At 63.3% G+C, this 26,563-nt stretch overlaps 1 protein-coding gene and 1 long non-coding RNA gene across 2 annotated transcripts; one reads left to right on the top strand and one right to left on the bottom strand.

The window, feature by feature from the left end:
- Window positions 1-586: 586 nt before the first annotated feature.
- LOC309646817 lies at window positions 587-26,442 on the bottom strand. The gene is made up of 2 exons (XR_014255602.1): window positions 26,260-26,442; window positions 587-864 (listed from the first exon to the last, which is right to left on the bottom strand). It is a non-coding gene; the product is annotated as an uncharacterized lncRNA (long non-coding RNA).
- Window positions 21,660-23,861, top strand: LOC309646813 (uncharacterized protein). The gene is made up of 2 exons (XM_082433467.1): window positions 21,660-22,016; window positions 22,898-23,861. The coding sequence occupies exons 1-2, from the start codon at window positions 21,899-21,901 to the stop codon at window positions 23,728-23,730; spliced, it is 951 nt and encodes a 316-aa protein (XP_082289593.1). The 5' UTR covers window positions 21,660-21,898; the 3' UTR covers window positions 23,731-23,861.
- Window positions 26,443-26,563: the final 121 nt, after the last annotated feature.

The raw sequence follows: 26,563 nt of genomic DNA, 5'->3' as shown, positions 1-26,563 counted from the left end.
CCAGGGCCAGGGGAGGCAACAGCGGGTTCAGGGCGGCCTGGGGGGTGTGAGCAGAGGCCAGACGCTGCCTGGATGTGGAGGGCAGAGCGTCGGGGTGGGGGGGCAGAGAGTCAGGGATGACTCCGTGTTTTTGGCCGGAGCGATGGAGACGTGGAGCTGCAACTCACTGCGGTGGGTGGTGTGAAGCTGGAGCCCGGCCGGGGGAGGAGTGCGAGCCCAGGTGTAGAAATGCCGGCTCGAGGGTTAGAAGGCTACGTACGTCGTACGTCGGGACGCTGGGTAGGGCACAGGCGGCTAGAGTTTGCGGGCAGGGTCCTGGCAGGAGGCATAAACTTGGGAGCTGCCTGCCTTTGCTGGTAGGCACAGCACGAGACTGGAGGAGATCCCAGGAGGGGGCGTGGACAGAGAGGAGAGAGCGGAGGGGTGAAGCTGGCCCCTTGGGAATCATTAGGGGAAGGTGAGGAAGGAGGGCCAGGGGTGGTCGTGTCCTGGGAGCCAAGGGAAGAAGGTGAACAAAGAGGGAGAGAACTATGAAAATCTATCCTAGTTCCCTGTTGCTGCTGCAACAGATGACCATAAACTGGGCTTAAAACAACACACATTTATCATCTTACAGTTCTGGAGGTCAGAAGTCTGACACGAGCCTTACGGAGCTAAAAATCAAGGTGTCCACAGAGCTGGTTCCTTCTGCAGGCTCTTTTCCGGCTCCTGCAGGCCCTGCATTCCTTGGCTGGTGGCCCCTTCCTCCATCTTCTGGGCGCACACTCCATCCTGCGTCTGCTGTCACATTTTCTTTTCTCCCTCTGCCTGCATCCTCACATCCTTCTCCGGCTCTGTGCCTCCTTCCTCCCTCTTATGAGGACCCTGTGATGACACCGGGCCCATCCTCATAATCGGGATAATCTCCCATCTCAAAAATCGTAACTCAATTGCATCTGCAAAGTCCCTGATGCCATGTGAGGTGACCCAGTCACAGGTTCTGGGGATTCGAGCTTGGACGTCCTCTGCCCCTCATGCAAAATACATTCACCCCATCCGAAGGTCCCCCAAATCTCAACTCATTACAGTATCAACTCAAGTCTGAATCTCATCCAAGTCTCCCCAGCTCAGAAGTTTCAAATCTCATCATCCAAATCATCTAAATTAGGGGTGGATGAGGCCAGGGAGGAGGAAAACAGCGTTGCCGGTGGACTTCGTAAAGGGAGGGGCTCAAGCACTGCCTTCCTCCATCAGGAACGTCCCCACCCGAGGCCTCCCGGCCGGGGGCGCCGGGCCCACCCTGCCCTGCTGCCACCCCTGCCCAGGACAAGAGCCCCCGCCTTTTCGGCCCAGAGATGCACCCATCTCCGAACCCGAGCCTACGGTCACCGCGCGCCCGCCGCCACCCGCGGAGCCACAGAAACGCCGAGTCCCCCGGGCCGCCTAGAGCGTCCCGGAAGTGGCTGGGGGAAGGCGGAGCGGCGCGGACCGGCGGGGGGCGGGGCGCTTCCGGCCGGCGGTGGCGGCTCGGGGTCTGCAGGTGAGTGGGGTCCAGGCCTGCGGGGGGCGCCGGGCGGGCCGCTGGGGCCCGGGGCCGAGCTGCTGGTGCGGAGCCTCCCCCGGGCCCCCGAAACCGAGCTGGTCTCTCCGCAGCCTCCCTCCGAGCCTGGCCGGTGCTTCCCCCCGAGGAAGGACCAGCCCCCGAGGTCCCTTCGCCAGGAAGGAGCCGGCCTGAGACCTGGCCGCTTTCTTTTCTTTTTGGTTTTTGCTTTTCTGCCCCAAACGTGGTCCCCGGCGTTAGAAACGCTATCAAAACAAGCCTCTCCCCTAACCCGAGCCGCCCCCCTGCTTTGGGCTGCCCACGGCCCCGCACCTGCGCCCACGAAGGAGGGGTCTGCGTGGGTAACTAACTGCCCGCCTCCCCTCTCTGCAGGGTGCGCATCCCCATGTCCGCCCCTGACCCAGGACCCCTCAAGACCTAATCCAGCCCTTCCTCGGGCCGGAACACTTATGTCTGGAGTATTTTTCCTGATAGTCGCCCCGCTCCCCACACACGCCCTTGCGCACTACTGGCTACTGCCGAGGAAACGTGGTTTCTCACATTCTCCTCCTAAATTCCTCAGGCTCTCCTCTAAGGACGAGCATCTCCCCGCCTGCAGGAAGGGGCAGAATGCAGGTGGTGCCCCGCTCTTCTCTCTCCTGCCCCAACTCTGCCCCCTCCTACCGTCCCCTATGGCCCAAGAGGGTATCAGTGGCAAGGCTGCAAACCGTCTTAATTTTTTGGCCGTGTTGTTTCCTTTTGGTTTAAGAAATTGTCTCAGAAGTAATATCTGAATTTCACTTTTAAAGGAAGTTTTTGTGTCTCCAGCGGGACCGGTGTTTCCATCTCCCTTGTATCAGGCTCAGCCGTGAGGAAGCGTCCGCAGTGGGCCCGTGTCTGGCGCCGAACCTCCTCCCGGTGCCGCGTCCGGCCCTTCCTCCTTCCTTTTGTGCTTAGAGTCAGCCCCTCGCAAGTGACGGGGGGTCCCCTGTTTCCTCCTGGTTTGTACGGGGGTTTTATTTTGAATATTTCCTTCTGGTTTGTACGGGGGTTTTATTTTGAATGTTTCCTTAAGGATAGGTTATGGCCTTTAGTTCCCTCTGCTCTCCACAGGGCCAGGCAGTGCACGATCACACTGTCACCCAGTAAAGACTGCGTTGGCCGAAAAGGTCGTTCGGGATTTTCCGTAGCATCTTATGGAAAAGCCTGAGCAAACTTTTTAGCCAACCCAGTAGGATGAAAATAGGTCCCAGCAGGCCCAGCACCCGCACTTTGCAGACCAGGAGACTGACTCAGAAGGGTGAAAGGAGGTACCTTGGGCTGGCTGCTGACATGCCTGGGGTTTGTCTTTGGGACTCTTGCTACATCTGAATAAACTTCATTTCTGTTGAGCTGTGGTCTCAAGGGGCTACCTTTTTATGTCCCACACGTGAGTAGTCCTGTGGCCTCACCTGTGGCGTGAAGTTGGACAGAGCCGAGTGTGAGGGTTTGGGAGGGAGGTGAGGTGGGAGTTGCTGCCTTTCCGCTCTGGGACCTGGCGACGGATGCCGTCAGCTGCCTGTGGTGCTGCCTCGGTGACTGGCAGTCCCTCCCGGGTGAGAGGGGAGCCAGGGGACACAGCTGACCGGGAGGGAGAAGACAGGACTCGTGGCAGACACGCCACACAGCCCGAGCAGAGCAGCCAGGGCTGGTCAGTGTGGGGATAACAGCTCTTCGCTCCTCAGGGGCTGGAGGAAGTTGGCGTTTTACTAGGTGACACGTGACAGGGCTGGGATTCTCACAGGCTGCCCAGGTCAGCCAGGACCGTCTGCTAAGTCCTACGTGTCTGCTCCACGGAGCAGGGAGGGGTGGGGGGCGTTTGGGGAAATTGTCATAAAGGGATGGACATGACCAGCTGGAAGGGACCGTAATGACCCAGATCTTTATGAGGATGAAAGGTGAGATGATGATGAAAGACAAGTTAGACCAGAGCTGTGGGGTTTATATAAGTCACTTTCCTTTATGTTCTCTTACTAGTTTTAACCAAAGACGTGTATGTCAACTTAAACACGAAGTTTACTACTTACCAGGATACATAACTGATGCAGGAAGACCACCTTGCTCCCAGCGGGGCCAGAAGACAGTGCTCATGTTTTTGTTTCCAGCATGAATTAGTAATTTATTCATAGAGTGTTCTCGATCAACAAGTATTCAGGAAGCCCGCCCTGGCCTGGCCCTTTCCAGTGTCCTGTGTGTGTGTAATGGAGGGAGGGTGCGTGTGAGTGTTGTTTGCACACTCACGTGTGACTGCATCCAGAGGCGTCCTTGGCGCCTGAGCGTGTCGCTGTGGGGACCAGTAGCTGAGAGACTGGCAGCCCCTCCCAGCTCTGGGGGGAGCCCGAGGCCTACCAAGGCCTGGTTTTCTAGAAGCAGTTTGGGGCCTGCTGTCAAAGAGAGGGTTTGAGGGGACCTTGTTTCAGAAGAGGTTTGCAGGCTCCTCAGCCCCGGAAGTCTAGAGGAATCCCTGCCCCTCGCAGCACCTCCATCCCCTGCCTCGGCCGCCCTCGAGGGCACAAGGGCTTTGTGAAGGTGGATAGGTCAGGTGGGCCGAGAGCAGCTACAGAGGGAAGGTTGGTTCTGGAGGTGGGACGTGGCTCTCAGGTCGCCCAGCATCTATGGCTTCCTTGCTTCGTTCAGTGGCATCGCCCTTGGCGTTTTTCCCGGGAGGCCAGGTTGCTTCCAAGAGAGCCACTTTTTTTTTTTTTTTTAACATCTTTATTGAAGTATAATTGCCTTACAATGGTGTGTTAGCTTCTGCTTTATAACAAAGTGAATCAGTTATACATATACAATATGTTCCCATTTCTCTTCCCTCTTGCATCTCCCTCCCTCCCACCCTCCCCATCCCATCCCTCTAGGTGGTCACAAAGCACCGAGCTGATCTCCCTGTGCTATGCAGCTGCTTCCCACTAGTTATCTATTTTACATTTGGTAGTGTATATATGTCCATGACACTCTCTTACCCTGTCACATCTCACCCCACCCCCTCCCCATATCCTCAAGTCCATTCTCTAGTAGGTCTGTGTCTTTATTCCCGTCTTGCCCCTAGGTTCTTCATGGCTTTTTTTTTTTTTTTTCCCTTAGATTCCGTATATATGTGTTAGCATACTGTATTTGTTTTTGGAGCCGTAGCGAGCGACTCCGAGGTCACCTGTGGAAGCTGAGAAGAGCCAGTGTGCCCAGCGCGCCAGGCAGGCCTCTTCCCTGCGCCACCTGCCGGCCAGCTCGCGCGTTCGTCGCCTCCACGACACCGCCCCCTGCCGCTCCCCAGCACGTCGAAAGTAACAATGTGCCTATGGTGGCCGAGGAGCGTGACCCCGTAACGTTTTTCTTTCTTCCCCCTTTTGCTTTCCAGCTGCTAAAGCACCATGTGCGTGAGAGAGGCACCCACGGCTCAGACAGTGAAACCTCGATTTGCCGGAAACCAGCTCCCGGGGCCCCTTTACCCTCCGTTCCGTGTTTGAGGGGAGAAGCTGCCACCGTCCCTGCAGAGAAGGCTGGAGGTTCCAGCCGTGGAAGACTAGGGCGGCTGACGCTGGTCCCCCTTGCAGAGAGGGCCGGGAAGCTGCCGGAGCCGGGAAGGGGCCTTGGCTCTCGGCGGGAAGCTGCCGGAGCTGAGAAGGGGCCTTGGCTCGTGGCGGCCCCGCGTCAGTGTCGGCATCTGCATCAGCAGGACGCGGGTGGGCGAGGGTGGTGGGAGGGGAGGGAGGGGTGGAAAGGCCTCCAGTACTGGCTCAGGCGCGACCCCTGTCGGCCGGGCCGAGCCCCCTCCTCATGGCCTCCAAGCCGGCTGCCGGGAGGAGCCCGGGGGAGAAGCGCAAGAGGGTGGTGCTGACCCTGAAGGAGAAGATGGACATCTGCCGGCGCCTGGAGAAGGGGGAGAGCAGGAAGGCGCTGATGCAGGAGTACAACGTGGGCATGTCCACCCTGTACGACATCAGGGCCCACAAGGCCCAGCTGCTCCGCTTCTTCGCCAACTCCGACTCGGACAAGGCCCTGGCGCACCGGCGCACGCTGCACACGCCCAAGCTCGAGCACCTGGACCGCGTGCTGTACGAGTGGTTCCTGGTGAAGCGCGCCGAGGGCGTGCCCGTCTCGGGCCCCATGCTCATTGAAAAGGCCAAGGACTTCTACGAGCAGATGCAGCTGACCGAGCCCTGCGTGTTTTCTGGCGGCTGGCTCTGGCGTTTTAAGGCCAGACACGGCATCAAGAAGCTGGACGCGTCCAGCGAGAAACAGGCGGCCGACCACCAGGCTGCAGAGCAGTTCTGCGGCTTCTTCCGGAGCTTAACCGCCGAGCACGGCCTGTCCCCCGAGCAGGTGTACAACGCCGATGAGACCGGCCTCTTCTGGCGCAGCTCGCCCAGTCCCAGCCCGGAGGGCGGGGCGGTGCCCAGCCCCAAGCAGAACAAGGACAGGCTGACCGTCCTCATGTGCGCCAACGCCACGGGCTCCCACAGGATCAAACCCTTGGTGGTCGGGAAATGCGGCGGCCCCAAGGCGGTCCAGGGCATCCAGCACCTGCCTGTCGCGTACAAGGCCCAAGGTAACGCGTGGGTGGACAAGGAGATTTTTACTGACTGGTTCCATCACATCTTTGTGCCCGCGGTGAAGGAGCACTTCCGAGCCGTGGCTCTGCCCGAAGACAGCAAGGCCATCCTCCTGCTGGACGGCTCCCGGGCCCACCCGCGGGAGGCCGAGTTGGTTTCGGAGAACATTTTCACCATCTTCTTGCCCGCCAGCGTCACCTCTCTGATCCAGCCCATGGACCAGGGCATTCGGAGGGATTTCATGAGGAACTTCGTCACCCCTCGCGGCACGCTGCAGGCCTTCACCCCCCGCTGCAGCGTGCACGACGCCGTGCTCGACGTGGCCTGCGCCTGGAACGCGGTGCCGGGCGGCGTCTTCAGCCGGGCCTGGAGGAAGCTGTGGCCCGAGGTCACGCTCGTCGAAGGCTCGTCTTCAGAGGAGGAGCCCGAGCGCCTCAGGACGAAGCCTCCCGACCAGACCTTCGTGCACATCCCCGGGCTCGGGGGAGGCGCCCCGGCCCGCCTAGGGGGCGCGGCCACGGGGAGTCCCGAGCTGGCCGAGGCCGGGGAGGGTGACGAGGCGGCCTGGGAGCAGGCAGCTGCGTCCTTCGACGCTGTGGTGCGCTTTGCGGAGGGCCAGCCCTGCTTCTCGGCACAGGAGGTGGGCCAGCTGCGCGCGCTGCGCTCCGCGTTCGGCAGGCGGCAGCAGGCACAGCGGCGCAGGGCCCTCCGGGCCGCAGTCAAGCTCGAGCCGCCCTGGGAGCACTCTGGGCCTCGCGGCGCCCCGCCTCGCTCCCCTCTGCCCGGCTCGTCCACAGCGGGTGAGGCCTGAGGCAGCGGGGCCCGACCTGCGGTCTCAGGGGTCACGTCCCTCAGGACGGCCGCCCCGTCGGGGTTTTGCCGTGTGGCCTGCCACATGGGTGCCAGGGGGTCTTCCTGAAGGGCCCACCCAGACCCGAAACGTGCCGGAGCCTCCGGTGGCCGGAAGCCAGCCTCGTGTTCGCTGGCTGAGCCTTGCTGTGTCCGAGGGTGGAGATGTCTCTCTGTCCAGGTGGGGAAGAGCCGCCTTCAGCCGACCAATGGCGGTACCCGCTGCCACTTGACGGGGCTGGCCCTTCCTGTGGCCCACCGCTCCCCTCCACCGGGACTCAGTCTGCTGGTCTGGGGGCCAGCCCTGGGTCGGGCAGGTCTCTGAGGGCAGGTCACCGAGGGCGGGACTCAATACGAATAAGAGTCGGCGTGGCCCCTGCCTGTGGCTTTACAGGCCACGTGTCCCCCTTCAGCCGTGAGCTCACGTAGCAGCACAAGTCTCTCAGAGTTTCTCCGTGTTGCCAGCACATCCTGCCTCTCAGGCTCGGACCCCACGATGCAGCAGGCTGCACGCCGACTTGATGTGGTAGAATTGCTCCGTTAAAGCCAGCAGGAGCGGGCGGCTGGGGTGCCCGTCGCCCCAATGCGGGGCTACAGGACGCTGCCGGTGTTTCGAGCATCTTGGCTCCGAGTCCAACCTACAGGCCTCGTTCCCCGGAATTTCACATTTACAGCCTCTGCATTAAGAAACTTTGACCAGATGTTCAGAAATTAGCCTTAGGCGATATAACAAAAACAGTAAAACATGCAGCTGAGCTGTCTAGCAGTATTTGAACTCCTCTTTTCAGCTGTTTGCCCCGCAGTGATTCACGTGGGGAACGCTGGCTGTGCTGGTGGTCTCGTAAAGGCCGATTGCGGGATGACGCGGCTGTGTTTCCTGGGTTGCAGCTGATTCCCAGCCTCTCCGTTCTGCCATGTCGCTCGTCAGCACAGCCGTAGGACAGAGAGCCCCTTATCGGCAGTGGTCGCCCTCTGTGAACGTACATGAAATGGGCGTGCTTTTCTGTGCTCTTCTCACTGCTTGCCTTCAGTTGCATCCCCTTTGTGGGTAGCTGAATCGGCACATAGTTTTCATTCCTGTGTTTGTTGCGTGCCGAGAGCCCTCTGTTCCCGTGAGAGCCGAGGGGAGGTGAGGGCTTGGTTCGCAGTCGACGTCTCTGGTGTTTTTACATCTTTCCAAACAGTGAGGCGACAGTCGTGGCTGACCTGGCACTGCTCTGTGGACCGTGTGTTTCCCGCTTTAAATGCGTGTGTGAAGATTGTGCAACAAGCACAGATCGTTCTCAGAGTGTCGTTGCTGATTCTTTGGGCCTGATTGCCTCCTGCTGCGTTGTCACATCGGTTTCCTTCACGTGTTTGGGGCGACATCTGTGCACCGTGTACTTTTGTGCCACTTTTGGACTCCTGTGCGTCCCCTGTGCGGTTGAATTGCAGCTGCTTGAGGAGTTAACAGGGTCCGATGTCAGGGGCGGCAGCGTGGAGATGGACGGACACGCGGAGAAGCTCCCTCCCCGCTGTCAGCCCCTTGACCCCAGCCCAGCGGTTCTGGAGCCGCAGGACTGTGCTGGGGGGCGGGGGCGGGTGGAAGCGGCTCTCCTAGGCCCCCCGTGGGTGCTCTGTCCCCACCAGACTGTAGACCCCAGGCCAGACGCTTGTCCTGCCCTCACAGCCTGCCCCCGTCCTGGCTGTGTTGTGGCCGATCAACGAGCACTTGTCACCGCCTGGCTGAGGGTGTCTGTCCTCCTTCCAGGACCAGACGCGCCCCCTGTGCTGCGTTCTTCAGGGGGCAGGACTCGGCCCTGCCTGCTTCCCTCTTCCCTAACGAGCCAGCACGGGCCCCTCCTCATGGCCTCGGTGCTGGAGATCCCGGGCGGTGCGAGGTTTCTCGGGGTGCAGACTGAGGTGCAGCGTGAGGAGCGTGTGCCCGGGGAGGACCGGAGCCCGGCGGCGCCCAGCTGCCCGTGGATGCCCCCGCCTCTGCCCCGCCCCCGAGCGCCCACCCCTGGGGCTTTGCTCTTCACTTAACAGTTTCTGAGAGGCTCAAGGGGTCAGAATGTTCTGGTCTCAGAGTCTTTCCTAAACAGTCTTCGGGGGCCCCACTGGACCGGGTGCGAAATCGGAGCCGGGTGGGAAGGCCTCCTCATCCGCCCGTGCATCGGCCCCTCTGTCTCGTCTCCTGAAGCCCCCAGGGGCAGTGGGGTCTCCGTCCCGCTGGCAGAGCCTCTTCCAGGCCCCCTGCTCACCCTGCGGGGGCAGCGAGCTCGGGCACAGCGGGAGCTGCGCACATTCCTCCCGCCCCAGGCAGGCAGCACCGGTGCCCTGGGACAAGCCCAGGAGTCGTCCCTGTCGGGACTCGGCGGCCCCTTCCGGTCTGTTTGCCCACCTTGACCTTCCCCCTTCTCGGTGGTCAAAACGACTTGGCAGACCCCGAGCTGGGAGGAAGCCACCTGCGGCCCCACCGTGTCCTCAGCCTCTCCTTCCCACCGCGGGAGGAATCGGGGCGTCCCCGGAGCCGGACGGGCAGCAGGCGTCAGCCCTGCCTGCGGTGGATAAGGGACGGCTCCTGGGCAGTGCCTGCGGTGCCGGGATCCGGGGGGAGGAGGCCAGAGTCCGCTGGGAGGCCTGGGGCCCCCGACCCAGGACAGGCAGCCTCCGCCGGGGGTGCCCCTTGCCTGAGCCTGGCCGAGCAGGGGCTGGACTCGCAGGCTGTAGATGGAAGTCAGGCAGCTGCCGGGGGGCTGGGTGGGTCGGTGGTCCTTCACAGTCTCTTTTGCTTTGGGTCCGCTGCCTGCAGTGCCTGCTCCCCGGTGCTGGGGGGCCTGCAGGCGCCCCAGGTTAGACCCGCGGTGCAGCGTGGGAGGTCCTGGAGGTCGTCCAGTTGGGGAAGGCTGAGCCTGCGTAGGGGTCTGGGGTGAACCGCCCCGCCTCACCAGTGTTTCCCGCGGGGGCGAGGGGCGGAGGGGCGGGGGAGGCCGCTGAGGCCCTGCCCTGGGCGTGTCCGCGTGGTAGCACTCACACCTCTGGTGGGCCGGGTGGTGGGGTAGGGGGGATTGGAGGGTGGCTGGGAGGAGGGCAGATGAATGAAGAAAGGAAGGCAGGCAGTTACAGCCTCTGCTTGGACCTTTTTCGGCCAGGATTACCCAGGTCGGGAGGCAGGGCCCTTTGGAGGCAGCTCGGGGCCGCCGCAGCCAGCTGTTCCTGGAGGGATGGGGGTCGGTGGCAGGGACACACGCTGCTACTGTTCCTGGGAGGCTGTGGCACAGGGGCAGCAGAATCTTGGGCAAACAGGACCCGCCTGGGCAGCCCCAGGAAGGAGGCATCCACAGGCACCAGCGTCAGTGGGTTTTCTTGGCGCGTAAACGTGCTTCTGTTTCATCCACGCGTAGCGTTGCTCAGCGCCTGCTGCGTGCTGGGCGTTGGGCTCAGCTTGAGGCCAGAGGGCGGTGAGACAAAGTCCCTTCCTGCTTCCAGGGAGCACAGGTCTCCCGAGAAGGGCTGCTGGGGCGGCCGCCCTGTCCGGCAGTCGCGTCCCCGGGTCGCAGCCGCCGTGTCCGTGAGGACGCGGGGCACGTTGCTGAGGGGAGCCCAGGACGTGTGTGAGGGTGCCCACCTGCATGGCAGGCCCGGGAGGCCTGCATTGCTGCCCTTCCACCTACCACTCAGCTCCGGAGGCAGGGCTGTCACTCACCCCCCGCCCCAGAGCTGTGCTCAGAGGTTCTTCCCGGGGAGCAGCGGGCCGTGGGACAGAGCTAGTCCCTCTGCTAAGGAGCTGACTTCGTTTGCTGCAGAGTGTGGAGAAGTGCAAGCCTAAGGCTGCTCTCAGAAACCGGACATCGTGGAGAAAGGCCAGTGGGAGGAGGTTGATAGATTTACTGGTGATGCAGGCTAAACTGGAGGCTGTCTGTGGGTCAGGGAAAAAGTCTCAAGCACTGATCTCAGTATCTATTCCTTCTAAGGAGCCAAATTTGACTGGATTGGTCTGAGAAGCAGCTTACGCCCAGGGCATTGTTAAAAACAACAGAGCAGGGACTTCCCTGGTGGCGCAGTGGTTAAGAATCCGCCTGCTAATGCAGGGAACACGGGTTCGAGCCCTGGTCCGGGAAGATCCCACATGCCGCAGAGCAACTAAGCCCATGTACCACAACTACTGAGCCTGTGCTCTAGAGCCCATGAGCCACAGCTACTGAAGCCCGTGCACCTAGAGCCTGTGCTCTGCAACCAGAGAAAGCCCGTGCACAACAATGAAGACCCAATGCAGCCAAAAATAAATAAATTTATAAAAAACAAACAAACAAAAAACAACAGAGCAGTCAGCCAGCTGTGAGTGGAACTTAACAGCTGGCTGTGGGCAGGGACCACACAGAGCTTTGGCAAAACCACTGCCATGGGGTTGGAGGTGGGCGGAGTGTGGGCCTGCTGGAGGCCGCCCCCCTGAGAAGGAGCACTGGGGGCTCCGTCAGGGGCTGCAGGGGAGCCACTGAGATGACCCAGCCAGCCAAACACAAAACAAGCAGATAACAAGTCCCAGTACCCAGAGTTGGTACGATACATTTCCTAAAAGGATCAGTTTCCAACCAAAAATTACGAGCATGCAAAGAAACAGGAAAATATGGCCACATACCATATTGTTACCAAAAAGCAGGCAACGGATACTGCCTCAGGGAGTGAGATGTTGGATTTAACAGGAAAAGACTTCAAATTGGCCTTTACAAATGTGGTCAGAGAGCGAAAGGAAACCATGATTAAAGAAGGGGGAAAAAAGAAAGGAAGGTATCAAGTAGAGAGTATCTATAAAAAGATTATACACAAAAAGTTATTTTAAAAAACCTGGAGGGACTTCCCTGGCGGTCCAGTGGTTAGGACTCTGCGCTTCCACTGCAGGGGGCACGGGTTCGATCCCTGGTCCGGGAGCTAAGATCCCACATGCCGCGGGGCGTGGTCTAAAAACAAACACACCCTGCTTCTGTGACCATCTTAAAGGAAACTCAGCTATCTTAATTAAGAATAGACAGATGACACCTTAATACAAGTATTTTAAAAAAAACAACAAAAAACCATTCCTCTTAAAAAAAAAACCCATGGAAATTCCAGTCGAAAAGTACAACAACAGATGAAAAATTCACTGGAAGGGCTCTACAGGAGATGTGAACTAACAGAAGAATTAGTGACCTTGATAGTGCTCGAGGCTGATAGAGATTACGCCATTCAAAGGACAGGATGGAAATGAAGAAGATGGATGGTCTCAGAGCCACGTGGGACAATCTCACCCACTGCCCAGAAAGGGAGGCCGAGGCGGCAGCAGCAGCTTGGCCCTCCGTCGCGGTTGGAGGTCGTGGCGCTGGGTCCTGAGCCCTCCCGAGCCACCGCGGCTGTCTGCCGCCTCTCCTGCCCAACCGGGCCTATGGGGGGCACAGGCCTTCGCGGGTGGACGTGGGGCCCGTCCCCGTGATGGCCCCATTTCACAGAGGGGTCCCGAGGCCTGCCCCAGACTTCCCGCTGTGTGACGCCCGGTCAGTGTGGCCACCGCTCTGGACTTTGGGCAGGAGGGGATTCTTGGGCAGTGCCGGAAGGGTGGGCTGGAGACCCCAGGCTCGGCGGGGGAATGGCCACGTCCCTCTGACACGTGAGCAGGCGCAGAAGGCCCATCGCGCTGGCCGGGGCCCGGGAACTGGGCTCGGAACCGAGGCCTGCTTCGTGTCGTGAGCAGCCCCAGTGAGAAGAGGAGCCAGAGGCCCAGCAGGGTGGGGGCCCCAGGGTAGCTCCTGGGGTCTGGGTTTCACTGGCTGCCCCCAGCCCCTGGCAGAGGCCAGGCTGTGAGGTGTGGTGGTCACCCTTCTGACACACCCTCTCCAGGGACGGTCTTCCAGCCTGGGGCCAAGGGGTGTGTGGATGTGGAAACTGCAGGGGGTTGTGGCACCCTCACAGACCCTTCCAGAACAGGGGCTTCCTTTGTTCTGTCTTCAGGGGCTGCACAGTGCCCTCTGCTGGGCTCATGAGGGAGTGTAGGCGGCCCCAGCCTAGAAGCTTGAAGGAGCTGGAAGGTTCCTGATCAGCCAGGACTCAGGAATCTGCTGTGCTTGGCCTGGGTGAACCCTGACCCTGATCCCATGCTGAGCCTGGCCCTGGTCACACGCTGAGCCCTGGCCCTGGTCCCACGCTGAGCCCTGGCCCTGGTCCCACGCTGAGCCCTGACCCTGGTCACACGCTGAGCCCTGGCCCTGGTCACACGCTGAGCCCTCGCCCTGGTCACACGCTGAGCCCTCGCCCTGGTCTCACGCTGAGCCCTGACCCTGGTCACACGCTGAGCCCTGGCCCTGGTCCCACGCTGAGCCCTGACCCTGGTCACACGCTGAGCCCTGGCCCTGGTCACACGCTGAGCCCTGGCCCTGGTCACACGCTGAGCCCTGGCCCTGGTCCCACGCTGAGCCCTGACCCTGGTCACACTCTGAGCCCTCGCCCTGGTCACACGCTGAGCGCTGGCTCTGATCACAAGCTGAGCCCTGGCCCTGGTCCCACGCTGAGCCCTGGCCCTGGTCCCACGCTGAGCCCTGGCCCTGGTCCCACGCTGAGCCCTGACACTGGTCCCACGCTGAGCCCTGGCCCTGGTCACACGCTGAGCCCTGACCCTGGTCCCACACTGAGCCCTGGCCCTGGTCACACACTCTGAGCCCTGACACTGGTCCCACTCTGAGCCCTGACCCTGGTCCCACGCTGAAACCTGGCCCTGGTCACACTCTGAGCCCTGACCCTGGTCCCACAGTGAGCCCTGACCCTGGTCACACACTGAACCCTGGCCCCGGTCACACACTGAACCCTGGCCCTGGTCCCACGCTGAGCCCTCGCCCTGGCCCCCATGTTCCCTTAGCTCATAAGGAGGGCAAAACCAGGGAGCCTGGAGCCCTGTGTAGGTTTCACTCCTCTCCTGGGGTAAGGTAAGAGCCTTTGCTGACCTCCTCCCTCCTCCCCCACATGTGACTCAGTGCTCTCTGTGGTCACAACACTCCCCTTCCTCCGCCTCTGCCCAACTCCAGGTGCAGCGCGGTTCCAGGTCCTGGGTGACAGTCTCCGGGGGTGGAGAGTGACTGTGGAGCTGACTCACTGCAGGGCGGGGGAGGTGTGAGTGTCAGAGCTGGGCTCGCCCAAGCGCAGACCCCAGCTGGTCCAGGCGGCTCCTGGGGGAGCATCAGGGCTGCGCCAGGCCCCGGTCATCTGGTGGGCAGGCACACGCAGGGACCAGAGCCGAGACCCCTCCAGCCAGCCCCATTCGCAGAGACCACGGGGCTTGGGAGCCCAGCAGCCAGCTGCCCTGCCTCTGCCCCTCCCTCCCCAGGGACCTGGGCTCGGGCTCCTCTCAGTCACCAGCTGGGGCCAGTGGCCTCTGGCTGCAGAGGTCAGGCTGTAGGCTTTGCGGTGGGGAGAGGCCCAGAGAGCCCGCCGGGGGCATCCTGCAGGGGCGGGGAACTTCCTTCTCTGTCCAGCCTGGCCCGGTGCCCACTCAGACACAGGTCCCACCTCCACGGGCCCGCAGACAGACACCGGTGGAGCCCGGGGGCTGGGAGTCACAGGCTGAGAGAGCTCCCCAGGGGGACAATGGGAGGCCAGAACAGGCCTGTGAGAGCAAAAGGCCAGTGTCCTGGAGGGGGTGGGACCTGCCTGTTGGGGGCCCCTCTGCCAGGCTGTGGTGTCCTGACTGCAGTTGGGAACCTCTGAAGGTGGGGATTGGGGGACAGAGGTGTGAGGTGCGAGGGGTTGGGAAGCGGGTGATGGGCAGGCCCTGTGCCCTTGTTCCCCAAGGCTGCGGTGTGAGCTCAGGCCTCAAGACACTGAGACACCGGCCACCACGAGGGCAGGCGGGGCCTCACTGCAGTGGAGAAGATGGACCCCGGATTTTACATCTGGACCTGGCACGAGTGGGGGCCTGTGCCCGACCTTCCTGCATCCCTGCAGTTCCCCAACAAGGCCTGGAGGAGGCCCTGCTCCCCACTTCCAGATCAGGACCCCACGGAGCAAGGGTGAGGTGGCCCTGGGTCCGGGTCCCGACCCTGTATCCTCCAGGCTCGCTCTCCATCTCTTCCCCACGAGCAGCATACCTGCAGCCTGGCCCACAGCTAGGGGGAAGCTGAGGCCCCACTAGCAGCAGATGGAGAAACGGAGAAGGAGGGCGAGAGCGGGCCGGGGGTAGGGGGCAGCCGGAAGAGGGGTCTAAGGAGGGATCTGTTAGCTTAGGAAGCAGCTCGGGCCCCAGGATTCTCCTCCAAGGAGGGGGCTCGGCTGCGGCCTCCGGCGAGTGGGCATCTGTTCCGTCACTTTATTAACAAAGCGGCGCAGTGATATCACCGGGCTCTCTGTGAGCCAGCCACTCCACTGGCCGATCCTTCCTAATGACGAAAGAGGAGTCCAGGTGTCCTCGGGAGGCTCTGCAGCGGATTCCACGAGGCCTCGAGTTGCCGCCGTCCACTAGACGCGGGCGTCTGCGCTGCCCCGCCATCCTAGCAGGGGGGCCCAGCCAGCAGGCGCGGTGACCTCGGCATTGAGGCTCAGGCCTGGTGGTCCTGGGCGGCCAGAGAGATGCTGCTGGGCCCCAGGCTGGCAAAGGGGGTGGGCAGCTGCTGCTACGCCCCAGCTGGAGGCCTGGACGAGACCGTGGGGCGGCAGCTAAGGGTTAGAGCTTGCGGTGCCGGCCGGCCCGGTTCAGTGCCCGTCTCCTCGCCTCCCACGGCCCCGTGTCACCTCCACCCCGCGCAGCACGAGTCCTTGTTCAGTGGTTTCTCACTGAGAGGACTGAAGGTTGGACGTCAGAACACAAAATGGGTATTTCAGCAAACGCTTCGAAGTTCACCATCCCCTCAGCTCTGGTTCTCACCGGAAGGGACTTTCTTCTTTAGTGACAGAAAGGTCCTCCCAGCTTGTTTGCAAGAATGGGGGCTGGAAGCCACGCTCTGTTGAGGGCAAGCCCGGTGCTCCCCACGCCCTGCCCCGGGTCCGCGAGCTGCCCACGCTGCAGTTGCATCTGATCTATCCGACAACGTGGAATCTTCCAGACACTTGACGACAGGGCCTCGCCCGACCACTGGGTCACAAGCTGTCATCCCATGATCCAGACACCCCTTGGAGACTCTCCTGGGGGCTGGAGATGGGGCCACCTGGACAGACAGCCGCCCATTGCCCCCAGAGGGCAAAGTTGTCCTTACAGGAAGCAATGGTCTGGAGTTGGACAGTGAACTCCTTTTCTCCAATTAGGAAGGTGGGTTCAAGTGCCGTGGCCACAATAATGAGCACGACTGGAATCTGAGCCCAGGTCTGCCTCCCTCAAGGCCCTCACTCGTCATCAGTGAAGTGCACCGCCAGCCAGAGGGCAGGCTCGGTCAGGGTGGTCGTGTGGATGATGAAGGTGGTGATAGTGATGTCGATGGTGGTGCTGGGAATGGCGGTGGGGTGCGGTGGTTACGGGGGGTGGAGAGGAGATGGCGGGACACAGTGACAGTGGTGATGGTTGTATGTATTGTGCGCAGTGGAGGTGGTGGCTTTGACGGTGGTGACAGGAGTGATGGGGGGCGGAGAGGACGGTGGGGATGGTTGATGGCGGAGGTCACGGTTATGATGGTGGGTGTGGTAGAGGTGACAGTAATAGTGGTAGTGGGTGAGGATGCTGGTGACGGGGGGTGCTATGGTCTGGATGTTTGTAAAACCCCCCCAAGTTTAACTGTTGAAATCCTAACCCCTAAGGTGATGGTATTTGGAGGTGGGGGCTTTGAGAGGTGATCAGGTTATGAGGGTGGAGCCTTGATTTGGATTAATGCCCTTAAAAAAGAGACCCGAGATAGCCCCCTCGCCCCTTCCGTCACGTGAGGACACAGCGAGGTCTGCGGTCCACATCCAAGAAGAGGGCTTTCACCAGAACCCTACCACCCTGGCACCCTGACCTTGGATCTCCAGCCTCCAGAATGGTGCGAAGAAAATTTCTGTTGTTTGCGAGGCATCCCGTCGGTGGTATTCTGTTCAGAGCAGCCCGGGTGGAGGAAGGCGGGGATGAAGGTAGCGTGGTAGCAAGGGTGCTGGTGCTGAGAGTGGGGCAGTGAGGAGCTCGTGGTGGTTTTAACGGTGGTGGTGATGTTGGGGATGGTGGGTGCTGTGGACTGGATTGTGTCCCCCTGCCCAGAGGCATGTGACGAAGCCCTAACCCCAGCAGGACAGTGTTTGGAGATAGGGCTTTTAGGAGGTAATTATGGTGAGAGGAGGTCATGAGAGTGGGGCCCCAACCTGATAGGACTAATGCCTGTATCAGAAGAGGATGATCGCTCTCAGTTTCTCTCTTTCTTACAAGCCAAGAAAAGGCCCTGTGAGAACACGTCAAGAAGACAGCCGTCTACTAGCCAAGGGAGCTCTCACCACAAACCTAATGGGCTGGCACCCTTATATTGGGCCTCCCAGCCTCCAGAGCTGTGAGGAATAAATGTCTGTTGTTTAAGCCACCTGGTCTGTGGTATTTTGTTGCAGGGATCTGAGCTGACTGAGACAGTGGGGATGGTGAGGGTGATGATGGTGGTGCTGGTGATGACGGTGGTGATGATGGTCATGGTGATGATGATGACGGTGGTGATGGTGATGATGATGACGGTGGAAATGATGATGGTGGTGATGATGATGGTGATGGTGATGATGATGATGGTAATGATGATGGTGGTGATGATGATGGTGGTGGAGGGGGTGGCGGGAGAGCGCCAGGCGGGGACCCAGGCAGGAGGGGAGCAGAGGGCAGGGGCGGCCGTGGGTCTGGGCAAGTGGCCCGCGGCGGGCAGGGCCCTGGAGCCCACCCCTGCCTCCGCCCGAGACCTTAGGGGTCCCAGAGCCCCCTCACCTCCAGCTGAGGGGCAAGGACGGCACCTCCAGGGAGGACACCTGTCCACAGGGCAGTCATGGGCCGGTGCCAGCACGGGGCAGGGCAGGCCTGCTTCCAGAGCTGGTGGGCAGCGCCGACCCCCAGGACGGCTGGCTCTACCCTTCCTCCCTCTGAGGCCCAGCCCGGCCTGAGCCTGCGGCCCCCCAGCCCTGGTGCCGGGCCTTCTCTTAGGGGCCCGTCCTCTGATGTGCTGCCCCGCCCCCGCCCCGGGGCCTGATGCCCAGTCTGCGTGGCCAGGGAGGAGTGAGGGTGTGTTTAGAAGAATCCATGAAGCGGGGTGAGGGTGGGGACACCCATGGCGGTCTGGGCTGTGCACCCAGCTCCTCGGCCATCTCAGGCGATTCCTGACTCTTGGGACGTCACAGTCTCCCGGGCCAGCCCGTGGTTAACAGCCCGCTGGAGCTCAGCCAGGGGAGGGAGGCGGGGACAGGAGGAGGCGGGCGCTGTGTCTGGATGGCGGAAGGAGCCTAGTGGTCTGTGCGGGCCTCCGGGGTCTGCCCTGGCCTGTGGGGATCAGACAGGCACCCCCAAACCAGGAAGAGGCACAGCGCCAGCATGTGGTAGGGCAGGCGAATGTCCGAGACGTCATCACCCTCCCTGAGCTCCCCCAGCCACCCAGCGTGGCGGCCTCCACACCCTAGGGAGCGCTTCCAGAGGTCGCTGCCACCCCCTGGTCAGGCACCTGCCTGGACACGGGTCTTAGGACCAAGGATGCAGAAGAGGGGACGTGGGTTGGAACAAGGCATGCGGGTCAGGTGTCCTGCTGACCTGGCCCCCACCCTGAACCTCCAAGGGGCAACCCTCCCCCATCAGCTGAAGAAACTGAGGCTCAGAGGGCTTCCGGAGTAGCCCGACCCTGGACTTTGACAGTGGCCGACGGCAGCGGACAGTCAGACAGGATCGGCCTCAGGGCCAGGAGTCTCGGTCATTTGCTCACCAGCCGGTTCCCCAAGCACATTCCCCACCCTCTCTGCACCTCAAGTTCCTCATCTGTAAAATGGGTGACAATGATGGTTTGCCCAGCCTGTTCCAAGGTGCAGGGAAATGCTCGGCACACAGTGGGGCCCCTTCTCCCGCACGCCTTCTGTGTCGACCCTCTTTCCAGAGAGACCCCAGAACCAAGAAGGGGACCGTGGCAGGTGGGACCGGCTGCATAATTGGCGGGGTCCGTGGCAGAACAGAAGCACAGGCCCTTTGTTCAGAGTTAGTAAGAACTACGCGGCAGCAACGGCAGAGCACAGAGCTGGAGGGAGCGGACAGTGCCCCAGGGACAGATGCCCATCGAGGCACCCTGTGGGGCAGCCCGGGGACATGTTGAGCTGAGACCTGGGGCCAGGAGGCTGAGGCCCGGCAGACACTGGGCCCCTGAGGGCCAAAGATCATCGTGGCCCATGCCTGGCATCTGAGAGGCCGACAGCAGACAGGGAGCTGCCCACCTCCAAGGGCGGGGGGTGGGGGGTAGTGGGGGAAGACGCCAGCCTGGGGCCGCCCAGGAGCCTGCAGCTGGGCAGGGCACCTGCGTTGGCGGCTGTGGGATCAGGAGCCCAGGAGAGAGGCCTCAGCTGGACCAGGTGGCCTGTGGGCGTGGACAAGATGCCCAGGTGGGGCAGGCAGCTTGAAGGGCGGGGGGCTCAGGCCCCAGCCCCCAGGGCGGGGAGGGAGACGCAGCAGAGGGAATGGAGGAGGGGCCGCGGGCCGGGGAGGAGCTGGGACAGAGCCGGCCTTCCCTGCGGCAGCCTGCTGCCCGCACCTGCGTGGGGAAGCTCCTTGTGCCGTCACACGAGCTATTCTCAGCCTCTCTCCTTTTATGGCTCCGGAAGTGAGCGGTGGAGGCTGGCGCACTGCGCCCGCTCTGAGATGGAAATGGAAACACAGGGAACAGAAGGACAGCAGCCGCCGCCCCCTCCCTGGCACGGGCATCCTCAACACCCAGCTCCGGGGGCGTCCAGCCGAGCCAGCTGGCAGAGAACCACTCATCCTGGCTGAGGGGCCAGCAACCCTTGGGGTTCCTGCTGCACGATCTGGGCCCGCCTGGGCGTCCAGGGAGGCGGTGGCGGCCGCATGCAGCCTGGCTGGCGCCCAGTGGGGTGGAGAGGAGGGGGCGGCCGCCCAGCTCCAGCCCCCCAGGCAAGCTGCCGAACCCTCGTGCTCCTCCCGCCCCTGACGGCCGGGGCCACCGGGGACACCGGGACCGTGGCTCTCCCCTCATCCCTGACCCTTTAAAGAGCCCTCAAACCAGCCCATCGGCCTCCCCTGCACCCACGTCACCCCACTCACCCTCAGGCTGTCCCTGCCTGGCAGGGCCCCTCTGGGCTGCTGGCACACTTGGGGTATGGGGGCACCTCTGGCCGGAGACTCTTCAGGGCAGGAAGCAGGGGTCTGTCCACTTCATGTGCCCAGAGCAAGCTCAGGGCCTGGCAGTCAGCGAGCAGGAGCACACCTTGGCTGGAGAGATCAAGAGGTAGCCGAGCACACACACTCTTACACACTGACACACACACACACACACGCTCTCAAACTCTCACACTCACAACACACTCATAAACTGGCACACGCAGGAAGACGCCGTGCTCAGGGGCTCCAAGGGGGGCACGTAAGAGGGAGGACAAGGCTCACAGAAGACGGGGTTAACACCACACTGGGAGGCTGGGAAGCCTTCCTGGAGGTGGTGACCCTGGCTCAGAGGTAGACCCCACGTAAGCCGTGCTGAGCTTCTATGCTTGGGTTTCGAAACTGGGCAGGCCTTTGTGAGCTAAACAAGGAGCAGTGGGCGGCAGGCTGGCCGGGGCATTCCTGTGGTGGGAATGGTGCCCTCAGAGGTCCAGCCCTTTCCTCCTCACCACTCACCACCCACCACCGCCATCCACTCCCGTTGTGTGATGAGGATGGCGGGAACAGAGGGGTTAAGTGATTTGCAGGTGACACAGCCAGTGCCTTGGGGAGAAGCAGGGGCGGGGGGGAAGGCAGGTGCCTGACTCCCGTCCCGGCTCTGTGGACACGCAGACCCGGCCAGGGCACCTGCCAAGCCGAGGGGACATTTAACTTCAGATGCCGTGTGGGTGATCGCCCAGCGGGCGGCATGCACGGAGGCGTCCTCGGCCTCAGCCCTGTCCAGTGTTCCTGCCCCTCGCACCTGCCTCCTGGCTCCACCCCGAGCCCCCGCCGGTGGAGCCACACGGCCTCCCTCCCTTCGTCTCACCTCGCTGATGTCCCAGCAGGCACCCTGGAAGCTGCAGCTGCTCCTTGAAAAGCCTGAGCCTCTGAGCAGAGGCACGGCCTGCTGGTGCCCGCAGTGCCAAGGCTGGTGGCCCAGCAGGCAGCACGCCTAGGGTCACACGCAGCCCAGCGTCCTCCAGGGACTGTGTGGGGTCACGGTGATGGCCCTATTTCATGGGGCGAACTGCACTTCCCTGCTACCTCACCTTGCTCAGCTCCTGCCAAGTCGGGCTCCGGAACTGTTGTTTGATTGGCTGACTCACCTCACAGCTGAGCAGGGCAGAGCTGTGGCTGTACCCACTCGATGGGTGAGGAAATTGAGGCCAGGGAGGGGCGGGGCAGAGGAGACTCACCCACGGTCACGCAGGAGGTGAACCGTGCTCACGACGCCGCCGGGAGCTGGCGGGCTCAGCCCCACATCCTCTCACCAGCCTTTCCTGGCTCTGGCTTCCCAGCTGAGGGGCTCGGACCAGCCCCAGACCCTCTCGGGGCCTTGCTTTCCCTTCTACCATGGCTGGGGGTGGTGAGGAATAAAGGTCCTTTGAGGATGGGCTCCCCACCCCCGTGCCTATGGCCCCGCGGCTCGGCCCCCTGGCCTGGAGGGTGCAAGGAGCAGCCGGGTCGGGCACCGCCGTGCCGGGATCATCAGAAAAATACAAAATTTTCCTTGGAGAGCGGACCGGGAGGCGCTAAGGCAGGAGGGAGGAGGAAGACGGTCTGGAGTGTGGAGGCCCGGAATGAACAGGCTGCCTGTTCCGGGGACAGGACGCAGCGCACGCCCTGCCAAACCAGGAGAGAGGAGGAAGTCCGGGAGGAGGGGCAAGGATGGGAAAAAATGTCCCTGCGGCTCTGGGCGCTCGGAGCCCTCCCCTGGCCCAGCGCCGCTGCTTCCCACGGCCCCCGAGGCGGGCCCAGCCCCCTCCCTCGTCAGCTCCTGTCTCAGGTCAGTGTGTGCCCTGCCCTGCCGGGTCTCCCAAGACCCCTCCCCGTTCTGCCCTGGCCTCCCGGGGTCTCTCAGGGCCCGCTCTGCTGCAGCAGACATCTCGGGCAGGTGTGGCAGAGGGACCCCAGCTGTGTCACCTGCCGGCTCAGGGCCTGGGGAGGGCCCCCACCTCACAGAACCTCTGTGAGATGAGGGAGAACATCTCCCGAGACAGGAGCCCGCCAGCCCTGGCGTCTCTCCCTCTTGCTGCCCCCCCATTTCCCACCTGGACGCTCTCTTTCCCGGTCTCAGCTCCAACCCCTGTGTACCGGGCCCTTGCCCGTCCCTGTCTCTCCCTCTCCGCGGTCCGGCCCCGCTGCAGGTGGTCTCAGAGGAGGGTGGTGGCCGGACGCCAGCCATGGCGGGGGCAGACCCGTGGGGCACCTGGCGTCCTCCCAGCTGCCTGGGCTCAGACCCCTTCTGCCAGCTGCTCCCCCAGCGCCTCTGCTCGCCCCTCATCACCGGGGCCTGCGCAGACGTCCCTGGCCCCAGTGCTGCCTCGGGGGGCAGAGCAAGGAAGTAGCACTGAAGCCCCTCCCCAGGGGCCACAGGGAGGGTGTCCTGACCACGTCCCACCTCCCAGATCCCAGAAGTGACACTCTGACGGGAGGCTGTCGGCAGGATGAGGTGGGGGAAGTCCTCGGGCAGGGACCGGGTGAGGCAAGAGGGCCAGCACTCGGCCTCGCTGGACGCCAGGCCCTGGCACTGTCACCCCATTTCACAGGTGGAAAGTTGAGGCTCAGGTGGGCAACGGCCAAATGTTTCCCAACCAGAAAGGGAGGGAGAAGGGCCCAAAACTTTGTCCGTTCCACGGCTCACCCCGAACGTGTGCTCTGTTCCAGGCTCCGGCGACTCAGCTGTGAGGTGCAGACGCGGGCCCTGGTGCCAGAGTCGCAGCCAGCGAGAGGGAAGCAGCAACCGAGGGAGGCCTGGATTCAGGCCGAAGGAAGGAGTGGCCTGGTGCGGGGAGCCGGGGCAGGCGAGCGGCCAGAAGCAGCTGCGGCCGAGGTGGGCAGATCCTGCAGCACCGGGACGCCTGGGCCGGGAGATGCCTTTGGCAGGCTCCCGGCGGGCACGAGGAGATGGAGTGAGGCCACATGACCCAGGACGGTCCCACTGGGCGGCAGGACAGGCAATGGGTACATGTGGAGGGTGGGCACTTGGATCCCAGGCCAAAGCCAGGCAGGAAGGGTCAGGTGAGAGTGAGCAGCGGACAGCCGCCCTGGCCCAGCTTCTCCTCCGCGAGCAGCTGCCACAGCGGCTCCTGGGCAGGCGGCCGCGATCGGCGGGGCCGGGCCGGGAGAGCGTGCGTGCGGGAGATGCGGGAGCTCTGCCCCAAGGCGCTCCTGCGAGCGCTGGGTGCTCACGTGAGGCTGGGAGGCGCAGGACTGTGGCCGGGGCCCTGCTGGAGGGCAGGCCAGCTCCGGCCCCCAGCAGGGCCGGGGAGGGAGGCTCGGGTTGCACGGCCTGTCCTGCCCTGCTGAGGGGTACCTCCAGCACCTCTGGGGGCCCAGGGGCTGGCACCGAGGGGTCTGCAGAGGTCGGGGTGAGCCCCGTCGGGGAGGACTTGGTCACAGAGCAGAGCAGCCCTGGGAAGGCAGGAGCTGCTGGGAGGCAGGGGGCTGTCCAGGGAAAGTGGAGAGACCCAAGGCTCTGTTTGGGGTGGGTCTCCTGAGGCTGTGGACTTGGGGGGAGACCCCCCCGAAATAAGCATCTTAGCATCAGGAGAGCAGCACCTGGGGTCTGGGAGCCCGGAGCCCGAGGGGCAGAGGGGCGGAGCCCCAGAGGGGCTGGAATGGGGGCTGCCTGGCTCCCAGCGCTGGGCAGACCCGCCTGTGGTCACCCTGCCTGCCCACCCTCCCCCGCAAAGCCCCCACCTTCTAAGGCAGGCGAGGCCTCAGGAGCTGTCAGGCCTGAGGAGCAGCGGACCAGCTTGGCTCTGAGAGCTGGGGAAGCCCAGGCCCCCTGCCTCCTGGCCCAGGCCCGGCTCCCCGCTCCGCCTGCCCCTCCTCAGCCTGCAGCCCTGAGTCGTCCTGCTCTGGATGAGGCTGCATGTGGGAGGGGGGCGCGGAGGAGCAGGGCGGGGGAAGCCCCCCCCAGGCACGGGAGCTGGCCAGGCCTCCTTCCGGAGGCAGAAGAGTGGAGCCTGAGGCTGCAGTGTGGGGTGTGCTGAGGGCTTCTGGGGCGAAAGCTGGCAGCGATTAGGTGTTCCCGGAGCAGCGGCTGTGGCCTGTCACCTGTCACAGCGGCCTTGCGAGTGCAGCCTCTGGGCTGTGACCCCACACACACACGTCAGGCTGGGCTGGCCATGCAGAGGGGCCAGCAAGGGTCTGGGTCAAGACCAGCTTTGCCTGCTGGGCTGCCCTAAGATCCCCTCTCCTGCCTGCCTCCCCCCACAAAGGGGGTGCCTCCCCTTCCAATCTCCTGCCTGGGCCGCCCAGCTGGTCAGGGCTCCCGGGTCTCGGTGCCGGCCCCCAGGGGCCACATGGCCTTTGTCAACCGTGGGAGGAGGTGGAGGGGTGGCTCCTGGTCACTCGAGTGATGGCTCTGGCACTCCCACCGCACGCGTGTGCACGCACGCGCACACACACGACACAGGTGTGTGAGCGCGGTCCCTGCCCAGCTGGCTCATCGCGTGCCTTTCCAGAGCAGGGCCCTCGGACGCAGGCCTGGGCTCACCCAGACGTGGTCGCGGGCTCGCGGCTCCACTCAGGCCCCACGGTGACCGGCCTGCTCGCCGCCGCACAGGCATCTTACGCACAGGCACGCTCGGGCCTGCCGCCGTCTCCTGCTCCGGGATTCCTGTTCTTGCAGCTTCTGGCCCGACTCCCCCTCCCTGCTCCGTGCTGCCCCTCCACCCTCCCCTCTCTGCTCACCCACTTGCCTTTAATTAGAAATGCCGGGAGAGCGATTTTGGGGGAGTTTCTGCCAGAGACATTCCCCCCACCAAGGGTGGAAGCTCAGAGAGGGAAAGGAGGTGGCAGATTGGCTCTGGGGGGCGGTGCTCCCAGGAGAGCAGCAGGGGGTGGCAGGGAAGGGGCCTCCAAGGGGGGCAGGGAGTGGGGATTCCAGAGCAGGGGTACCCACGTGCCCTTGAGTGTGCTAACGAGACCCGGGGGCTGGCGGGCCTGCTGTGAGGGGGTGGGCGTGGACGGGGTGACTGGACAGGGTGGGGGGGGGAGGATGGGTGGGTGGGGAGCTATGAGTATGTCTGTGGGGGAGGGGGGATGAGTGTGCAGTGTGTGTGTGAGAGCAGAAGACCGGCAGCAGGGCTAGGGCGTCTTGACTGGTCTTGGTTGTGTGTGGCCACGGGCAGGTATGTGCTCCCTGTGCCCACTGAGCAGCAGAGGACCTGGGCCCACACCCATCATGACGGGGACCCAGGGGGGAGGGGACCCAGGGGGAGGGCCCCTCCCCACCACTGTTGCCAGGGAGGCAGAAGGGGCCTCCCTCCCGCGGGAATCTCAGCTTCCGGAGCCCCGTTCCTTTTATGGTGTTTTGCTTCTCTACCTCTCCTGACTGCATCAGGCCGCCAGCACCCTCCCCCCCACCACTCCCGCCCAGAGGTCTTGGAGCTTCTGACCCGTTGGGCTGTGGCCTGGGGGTTCAGGGCCTACACCCTGCGGTGGGTGGAGGGCCCCTCCGTCTCCTCCACATCCCCCCGCCACCCCCCTGCCCCGAGAGCAGCTGCCAGGTTTCCCGGGAGGCACTAAGTGGAGAAGTCTTGGGCCTCAGCAAAGACCTGGGAGCCGGGGCACGGGGCAGTCCTGTCCAGCTACTGCCACCTAGGCGACGCACACCCACACCAAGGCCAGGGGCCCTGGGAGAGCCAAGGCCTGGGTGCCTGTCCCTTACCCGGGGCGCAGGACCAGCCCAGGGCCTGGACGCAAGGGCGCCCGGGGCGGGGATAGACGGAAGCTCAAAGCCACGTCCGGGAGCTCACACCTGACACCTGCGAGTGTGTGTGCACGTGAAAACTCCTGGAGGTCTTCAGCCCAAGGGAAAGAGGGTCTGAATACTGGGGTCGTTGCCACGTCTCACCTGTGGCTGAACATCCTGCAGACCCGGGACTGGGCAAGATCAGGTCTGTGGCCGGCGGCCCAGGAGAGCAGAGCCCAGCGCCCCCGCCCCCCGCCCCAGTCAGGACACAGCAGACACAGGAGGGAGCTGACCCTGAGGCCCGGGGGAGGGGCTCCCTCCTTACCTCTGGCTGGGGGCAGCGGGGCGCTCACCGCGCCTCCCTGCCCGGCGCTGGCTGGCGGGGGGGCCGTCGCCGGCCTGTTCCCAGTACCGTCGCTGGGTCCCACGGGCTGAATGGGTCAGGGAGGGGGCGGTGCGAGCGAGCGCATTAGTCACCCCGCCGCCGCCGCCGGGTGTGCAGGGGGTGGGTCCTCCCTCCGCCGGGAGCGCGCGTGGGCGCGGGGAGGCGGGCCGGCAGGCTGGGGGCGCGGGCGGGGAGCCTGCGCCCGGGCCAATGGGAGCCGGGGCTCGGCGACGGGGCCGCCCAC

This window comes from Balaenoptera physalus (genome assembly GCF_965194825.1).
Source record: "Balaenoptera physalus genome assembly, chromosome: 17".
Taxonomy (NCBI): Eukaryota; Metazoa; Chordata; class Mammalia; order Artiodactyla; family Balaenopteridae; genus Balaenoptera; species Balaenoptera physalus.
Note: the sequence above shows the minus strand (reverse complement) of the source record. Positions and strands in the feature narration are given on the sequence as shown.